Genomic DNA, 9016 nt, shown 5'->3' with positions numbered 1-9016 from the left:
CAGCACCACCGGTACTACAGCAGCAACCACCAGCACCACGTAAGGATCCCAAGATGCTTCCATTTCAAGCAGATGAGGACATGGAGAATTACCTCCTCCGATTCGAACGGATTGCTAAGACTTGGGCGTGGCCAGATGTTGAGTGGTCTTGCAGGCTTGTGCCTTTGCTGACGGGAAAGGCATTGGAGGCCTATTCCGCCATGGATGAAGACCGCACCAACTCCTATCCTGACCTGAAGCAAGCCCTGCTGGCCAAGTTCAACATTTCAGCAGAGACTTATCGCCAGCGCTTTAGAGACACTGCTGTTCCCCAAGGTGAAGTGCCCACTGAAACCTTCCAACGTGTGAAGGGTCTGTATCGTCGTTGGATGAAGCCGGACCAGTGCAGCGTGGAGGCCATCGGGGAAGCCCTGGTGTTGGAGCAGATGCTGAGAGTGTTTCCACCCGACATGCGTACCTGGGTCAAGGAGCGAGAGCCCACCACCGGCGTAGAAGCAGCAAAACTGGCGACCCAGTATGTCAACGCCCGTAAGACGCCAGCGGCCAGGTCACCACAACGCCAGCCCAACCGAGGCCAAGGTGACAACGGACAAGAAGGGCCGAAGGGTACCTATGGGACTCGGGGGAATGTGGGGTTTAGCAGGTATGGAAAGCCAGCTAGTACCAGTCAGGGAAATGTGGGGGCTAACAGATATGGGCCGCAGGCTAGTAGCAGTTATGGGGAAATTGTTTGTTACTACTGCCAGCAGCCTGGCCATAAGGCCTCAGAATGCCCTCTAAAAAAAACTAAACTGTCTGGTTACTGCTATGAACCCCGCAAGGAGGTGTTTACCACCACGGCTGCGCCAGGAGAGGGGGGAGGTAATGTGGCATTTCACCCTGCCACTGAAAATGCTTATGACCTAATATAAGTTCCTGTGTTATTTCCCCATAACCTGACAAGAATGAATGATTTCACACCACACAGGGTTAAAGGGTAAAATTGTGCTTTATTGTTTAAGTTGCAGGGAATGTTTTGGGCAAATGTTTGACTGTTCTTTCTTTCTCTTACCACAGTGCTTCCTGGTTCTGGGCAGTGACGAAGGACCCGAGTGTAGCTGCAGGCAGCCTTTTATAGTGCCTGTCTGTTTGTAGTGAGCATGCTCAGTCCATACCTGCTGCACCATACCAACTGTGGGTTTGAGTAGAATGGGGTATTCTAATTGTTATTATGGATTATTATTATTGTGGGAAATGTGGTAATGTGAGGACACTTTAAATGTGTCAAATGTGAAGTATAATGTCTTTGGACATGGATGAAATAACTGGTTTTGTGTAAATTGATTGAGTCAATTAAGATTGGTATGGTCCAGTGGGAGGGGCTTAGCCTTTAAAGAAGGATGCCTACCACTGCCCAGGGAGTCAGTGAAGGGCTGCCGTAGGGAGCAGACCTAGAGCCAATCAGGCCAGTATTGTAAATAGTTTGTGTTGCATTTTGTTTTCCCTGGGACTTTCTGAAAAAGGCAAATAAACACTTGTTTTGCACCTATGGACTGTGTTCGATTCCCGTAATTGTGCCATATCTTACCCACACTGGGACAAAGTGTGACACATAGCATTAGACCAGCAGATACAGTATGCACATGAGGTTAAGTATAAGGTGTGAAAGTGGTTACATATGGTACAGTAGGTCCACAGAGCGGTATGGGTCCATTTGGCTCAGAGTTAAATTAACAGGCAGGATTTTACTCATTACTAATGTCTACCTGTGCTTGTGTATCCTTCCGCAGCCAGAGAGACACACAGCTGGAAAGGTGGCGACTGGTGGGCATCTGCCCCACTATTTCCCACGTACCAGTCTTCACATCATAGCGTTCGATGGAAAGGTGGCCATTACTACAGTACATGAAGAGAGAGCAATAGCCATCAGAGAATGTCTAGTGTTAACAAGCAGCCAACTTTTTCTAGGCTATCATAGCAGCAGTCTCCTACCCGTCATCGTCTCCTCCGAGAGCGTAGACCTTTCCACGGACCACAGCCACACCAGGCTGGCCGCGTCTTTTCTTCATGGGGGCACACAGTGTCCACTGGTTGGTCTTGGGATCATAATACTCCACCTGGTCTGTGGGCCCACCGTCCACACACACACCACCTGTAGGTGATAAACAGGAATTAACAGGATAGTGACTGTTACAGTGAAACTGAAGTGAGTGTATTATGGAACTAAGAGCCATTAACACAGGTATGGTACCTATAACATAGAGCTTTCCATTGTATGTACAGGCAGCTTTATCTAGTCGTGGAACCAGGTTAGGAGCGACTGCTGTACATTCAGATGTGTCAGGGTTGTACTTGAATGTATGGACCCAACCTAACATGAGGACACATTACAAAACATTCATTGTCACCAGGAGATGGATGAACATGTGATAACGAAAGCTTGACATTTTCAGTTAGTTATGCTTTAAATCAGGGGTCTTCAACAGGGGGTCCATGACCCCTAGGGGTTCCTCAGAGCTTTCACAGGGGGTTCGCCAAATCTTTGTGTGATAAGAACTTTATTTGTATTTCTTTTAACATAGCATCCCTATTGTGGGGGGTACATTCAATAAAATGCAGTGAAGTAGTTTAGTGTAGAGGGAAAAAAGACCAGGGTATACAAAGTACAGAGCCAATGGTCAAGTTTACTAAGTATTGACAGTTTAAGTGGTTAGATGAATCTAACATATTACTAGAAAATATAATGTCAGCGATACACTTTTATTCAATATGTAGTCGGGGTCCCTGCTTCATCTCTCTCTCAGCAAAGGGGTCCTTGGCCTGAAAAACGTTGAAGACCCCTGCTTTACATATATTACATAAAAGAAATAACCCGACGAAACCCAGCAGGTTGAAACTGCAGAAACAAACATGTTCCATACCAATATAATAGATCAGTCCGTCTAATGCGAGCACAGTAGGTTTGGACAGGTCATGTGGCATTTTGACCGAATCCATCAGCTGCCAGGTGTCTCTGTTCGGGTCGTATCGCTGCACGGAGCTCACTGGGATGTCCACCCCCTGGCCACCCACTGCAAACACATACTCCCCCTGGGCCACAAGGCCTAGGGAACATGTAGGATTGTGCAGGGAGAAAGAAAGAAAGGAAGTGATTAGAACGGATGCCCTTGGCCATATGCAGCCTCGCCTTAGGTAAAAACTAAAAGGCAACAACCCATAGCGGTTATTCCAAAACAAATTTACTGTAAATTGAATTGATAGTTTGACAGTCTTACCGATTGAACAGCGTGCCTCAATCATGGAAGCCATCTTCACCCATGAGTTGTGTGAAGGGTCATAACGCCACATATCCTTACTGACTGACCTATCAGTTAAGAGTCCTCCAGCCAAGTACAGATAAGAACCTATGGTGGGACAGGAGCAGAATTAAAACAAGATATGCCTTGATTGTTAAAGAAATATTATTTTCAGAGCTCAAGATACATCGTCATAATATGACGATGTATCTTGAGCTCTGAAAATAAATATTGCATATTATGCATAAACAACTTGAAAGATCTTCACAGGTGTGAAGTGATGCCACAACTTACCATTCATTAAAAAAATGTTTTGCCTGTATTTTTATTTTATTGTGATGGTTCACCTGTCAAGCCAAAATATCCACAGAAATTCACCAAATAGGTGCAGTCTGGTTTTCTATCAGTAATTCAAATGTCGAAATGTCACAGCTCCCAGTAACCCTCGACCAATCACATTGTTCTGTGAGTGTTGACTGCTGGCCAATCATTTGCACATGCTCATCACTGACTGTAGTATTAAGGCTAGTGGTTTTCAAAGTGGGGTCCAGGGACCCCTCGGGTTTCCAGGGGGTCCTCAATAAAATGAGGAAACATAACCACGATAACCCTATTTTAGACTTTGAAAATAGACAATCTACAATATCACAATGCATTGTGATGCATTGGGAGCTTGTACTGTAGATCTGTTTAATTGTACCTTTTTTTCTTCTTACAGTATATTTTTAAACATCTTCTCTTGTGGGGGTCCCTGCAACAGATGGTGGTCTGCAGCCAAATACATATGATGTCCGGCAGAAACCAGCTAACTCCATTTTAACGCTTTTGCATTTTTTCCCATAAATCAGGGCCATTGAACACCCTGTGTTGGTAAAAAAAATATTGAACCAATGAAAAGCATTAAAAAGCGCTAACTAAGGGAGGTGGAGTTAGCTGTTTTTTCTGACTCCAGGCTCCACCCCCCTTTGACCTCCAACCTCATTGTGAGCTTGGAGGTCCATTTAACTGTTCTTATCAATGATGAACAAAACATCCTAACTCCACTTTTTTTTTTTTCCATTTCCTGAAAAATGAACATTTTGGAGTTAGCTGGTTGCTGCCAGACAGCACACAGATATCAATTTGGCGGTCCTTGGCATTTGGCACGAACAGGTTTGAGAACCACTGGTTTGGAGTAATGCTTCCCCTTTGTTTACGATAGCAGCGTTTCAACCAAACTTCTGAACCCTGTAAAAACAGAGCTAAACATGGCATGTTTGCATCAAGACAGTACCGACTACCGAAGCAACAATAGCTAAACTAGAGTTACTGTTGCTTATTACCCCAAAGTTGCCTACCGCACCTTTAAAAATTAGTTTTAAAGGCCAAATAAATGAACCACCACAATGATAACCTTCAAGAACATGAATTGCCTTTCCAGCCATAATACTGCTTCAGCTCAATTAAAGGACAAAACATAATTAATTACAGATCCTAAATTGATTGACCCAGTTGATCTGATTGTACTCCTCACCTGATATAACCAGACTAAAATCAACTCCAGTGATGGGCAGACTTGCCAGATTCTTCCATTGACTGGTCAGGGGATCGAAGCTTTCAACTGTTTCAAGCCCGTTGTTGCCGTTGAATCTCCCCACCATCAGAATCACTTATAAAACAGAAGCAGGCACTGGAATGAGGCTGGGTACTCACAGCAGAGTAATGTGTGAGCATGTGAAATGTTGTGATTGCACACATTTGCATTCACTGAATGAATACAGGAGAATTGGTATACATTTGAAAGCTATAGTTAACTACAACTACACATAAAAGTGCAAGAAATCTAAATCAAACCTTTTATGCAGAACAAATAGCAAGCCAACCTCTTGAAAATCCCCAAAAGCCACGCCGAAACAAACATAAATCTTTTTTTTTTTATTGCCAGGTAATGTTTGCACATGTGAGAAACTTGTCTCTGCACTCGAAAGCCCAACTAGAATGTATATTTTTTCCACCATCAGTTGCAACATGCATGTGTGAGGCAGGGTACCGTTGGTCTGGCGTGGTTGTACTCGTTGGCTGTGCGGCAGGAGATGCTGCTTCTTGGCCGATGAGATGAGCCTCTGACAGGCCGGAGATTCTTTCACCACATCCAGAGCCTCAATCACATCACGGAGGTAGGAGGGGGTGATGAAAGGAAGCCGGACATGCTGTAGCACCTTAAAGAAGAAATGGAGAGAGAAATGAGACCATCACTGACCGCATAAATTATTTCCATTTTGATATTTTCTTGATAGACAATGTTTTGTTCAAAATGTTCTGATACATCTGTTTGTTTATGATATCTTTAAAACAACAACAAATTAAATACAGTTATCTACAAAAGAATGCAGCCCTAGCGTCATGGAGGGATGGGTTTACTTTACGTTATTTTATGTATTTCGTTTGTATGTGTGTGTAATTAAAAAAATATTTGAATACGAGTCTGAGTTGGACAAGTGTAACTCAATTTAACCTATTTTTGTTTTACTTTATTTAGAAATGTAACTAGAGGATCAGCCTTGAGATACAGTATCTTGTTTTCAAGGGGGTCTTCAAAGCACAACAATAAAACTAAAAGCATAACAAGGACTTACACATAACTGCTCTCCTACCATCTCAAACACTACTACATCAGTTACCAGTATCCTCTAAAACAGTGGTTCCCAAACTGGGGGTCAGGATACAGGGGGGTCCCCAAATTTTGGGGGGTCCCCAGATGATTTCTCACTCAACAGTAAACAAACCAACATACAGTATAAGTGAATACAGGGTATCTGCACATATCTACATTTACAATGTAATGACTTAAGACCTTTTTAATACCATATTGGCCGAATGTCAGATATTACATAAAAAAAGAGACAAATAGTGAAAATAGCCGATCTATAAGCTCACAATGCGCTGTGAGCTTGTACATCGGCTGTTTCACAACATGTATCTGTGGAACAGAGTCAAACTAAACGTAATGCCTCAACTCCTACAATTCCAAGTGCTTGTCAAGGCGTCGTCACTCAAGTAAAGTAACGATTATATTTCATGAACAAAATTTTAACTAACACAATATAATCAATTGCATGGATTTACTTGGTTTGAGTTAGAGCTACATACATTTAATGGGTGGAAAACTGCCCTCAATTAGATTTTAGTTTAGTTTTTTAAGAAATTTGGGATTGGAGGCAGAGACCTTTGATCGTCTTGCAATGTGATACTAAGAAATAACTGACCTTTTCAAAGTTCTTTCTGCGGGTAGAACAGTGGTTCAACCACAGTGTGGCAGCCTCAAATACCATCTCCTCCGTGGTCACATTAAGATGGTCATGGGAAATAATCTGTATCAATCTCTCCAAAGGGAGAGAGATGAACTGGTCCTATATTGGTTAAAAAAAAAAAAAAAAAAAAAAAAGTGTCAAGATGAGGTGAAATGAACTTTTAACTTAACTGTAGCTTTAGAGTGTGTCTGTGTGTGCGCGTGCGTGCGTGCGTGTCAACTAAATGAATTACTCGGATTAACCACTTTATCTAGTATACTTCATTGTACAGTGGTGGCGTACAAAAATCATACTATTTACACTATGATGGCTGTGTAAAAAAAAGTGTATAAAAAAGTGAGGCAAAAGTTTGAAAAAAAGAAACAAGATATTAATTTGAAATCATACCACCCAACCCTGTGGTAGATTGAATAGAAACAAAACAAAGAAAAGCCAACAGCAGACAAACAACACAGGGAAATGTACACTGCCTTAGTCACTGACCTGCGGGTATATTTGAGGGAAGTGGTCTAGGATGTACTGCCTGCTGTTCTGTTCCAACGGCCCAGAGGGGTTGGCCTCAGCAAGGCAGTACATCCCCACACAGTTCTGCTCATCAGTGTGCTGAACCAAGTACCACCAGCAGGCATCAACAACTGCCGTCACACCCAACAGCTGTGATGCTGCTAGCAGGGCCTAGACCAAATAAACAAAATGTTTGTAAGCCCATTAAAGCAGCACTATGTAACTTTTTTAATATATAGCATATTATGTCCCACAAAATTATAAAGTTACATGTTTAAGCAATAACAATCATCCTTCCATAAATGTATAGAGGGGGGGTCCCTGCTAAGGGCTTGACTGTATTACTATGTATAAAGTCAATGAGTTTCATCCTGGCATATGCCAAGGCACCAACTGCCAGTTAAAGTGAAGACTGGCCAATCACAGCGCGTCCTTGCCGGACATGCTTGCAGAGACTCCTGGGTAATGAAGTCAAAGATGTTGGCTGCCATGTTATTTGTCCAAAGTGGTCACTGATACCCCAAACTACATTGTGCTGCTTTAAGACCTGAGGCTGATTATACAAATGCCTTCTAAATCAGTAGATCTCAGTAGTATATCTCTTTCAAAAATGTTCAAATGTTCAAAAAAAGCAGATGTTCAAGCTTGCAGTGCATCGCTTTGTGCCGCGCTGCAAGCTTGTATATCTGCTATTTTTGAATAGCCAACGAAAAAAATTAAAATGACAGATGCTTTCCCGGTTTTAACAGGTTAAGCACCAACATAGGACAAAAACAGAGAATAGTTTTATTTATGAAGAGAATACATTACCTGCACATTTTCCTTCGAGATGGAAACCTTTGAAGTGTAGCCATAATTGATCAAAAGGGTGAGCATCTCAGAATCCACGTCTGTTAATGTCACCCTTTTTGATGTGAGCTTCACCGTGGGAGATGTAAACATACGCTGTGCAAGTTGAAAAGGTGAATGGTTGGCTTAGTGATCATGACTTAGGCCTTTCTTATTTACATTGTGTCAACAATTAAATGATATCACATGATGTTCGGCTCACGTGAAAGCCATGGCAGATTTGAATGTCACTCAACAACACCAGATCAATAAATGTATGTATTTACCTCAAAGTATGTGCAAAAGGAGGCCAGGACGTATCGATGGCAGGGCAACTCCAGTTCCCCGCAGCACAGAATTACGTCACACCTGGCACGGTTGCGGCGCATCTTGTTTAGGCCCTCAAAGACCATTGCGTAATGGTTGGGGTCCATAAAAACCTCACCGCTCGATAGTGGTACGATGTCACTGGCATGAATAGTTCCAGCCATCTCTCCTGAATGTAGTGCAGCCTGTATGACAGTAGGAGGGGATGGAATAAATGGTAATGATTGTTTGTATGTCATCTTTAATGATCAGAATATTCATGGAGAGAAATGTCAAAATGACATCACATAGGCTACAGTAGACACAATCACATTATGAGACAGTATTAACAGGTCAAAAAACTATGGAGCTCACCCAACCACAAGGATGTCTTTTGAAACTCTAAATCTGCCTCCGCCAGCTGCGAGGACAGTTGGTGTAGAGGGAAAAAGACCAAGTGCAGAGCCAACGGTCAACTAAGTATTGAGGGTTTAAAAGGTTAACTGTCTGAAATACACACACATCGGAAAATAGCCGATCTACAAGTTCACAACATGTCGCGATGTGAGCTTGTAGATCTGCTAAAGAAATCTGGGGGGGAAAAAAACACTTATCTAACACAAATCTTTTAGGGGGGTTCCTGGCACAAAATCTGTTCAGATGGGGGTCCCTGGCCAAATAGCAAATATATTAATTTGATGGTCCTTGACATGAAAAAGTTTGAGAACCAGGTAAACAAAGAACCTAACAATCTACAAGCTCACTAACAGACAGTATAAATATATAGCCTGTATGTGAGACCAGAGCCAACAC

At 42.6% G+C, this 9016-nt stretch overlaps 1 protein-coding gene across 1 annotated transcript; it reads right to left on the bottom strand.

Moving 5' to 3' along the window:
• Positions 1 to 920: 920 nt before the first annotated feature.
• LOC308082036 (kelch-like protein 23) lies at positions 921 to 8310 on the bottom strand (the record flags this gene model as incomplete). The annotated part of the gene is made up of 9 exons (XM_080423647.1): positions 921 to 935; positions 1746 to 1875; positions 1972 to 2131; positions 2901 to 3083; positions 3255 to 3383; positions 4789 to 4923; positions 5305 to 5473; positions 7049 to 7240; positions 8185 to 8310. The coding sequence occupies 9 exons, from the start codon at positions 8308 to 8310 to the stop codon at positions 921 to 923; spliced, it is 1239 nt and encodes a 412-aa protein (XP_080279773.1).
• Between the last annotated feature and the right edge of the window lie 706 nt (positions 8311 to 9016).

The sequence above is a fragment of the Gymnoscopelus braueri genome (genome assembly GCF_963280865.1).
Source record: "Gymnoscopelus braueri genome assembly, chromosome: 3".
Classification (NCBI taxonomy): Eukaryota; Metazoa; Chordata; class Actinopteri; order Myctophiformes; family Myctophidae; genus Gymnoscopelus; species Gymnoscopelus braueri.
This window is presented reverse-complemented; position numbering and strand designations above follow the sequence as displayed.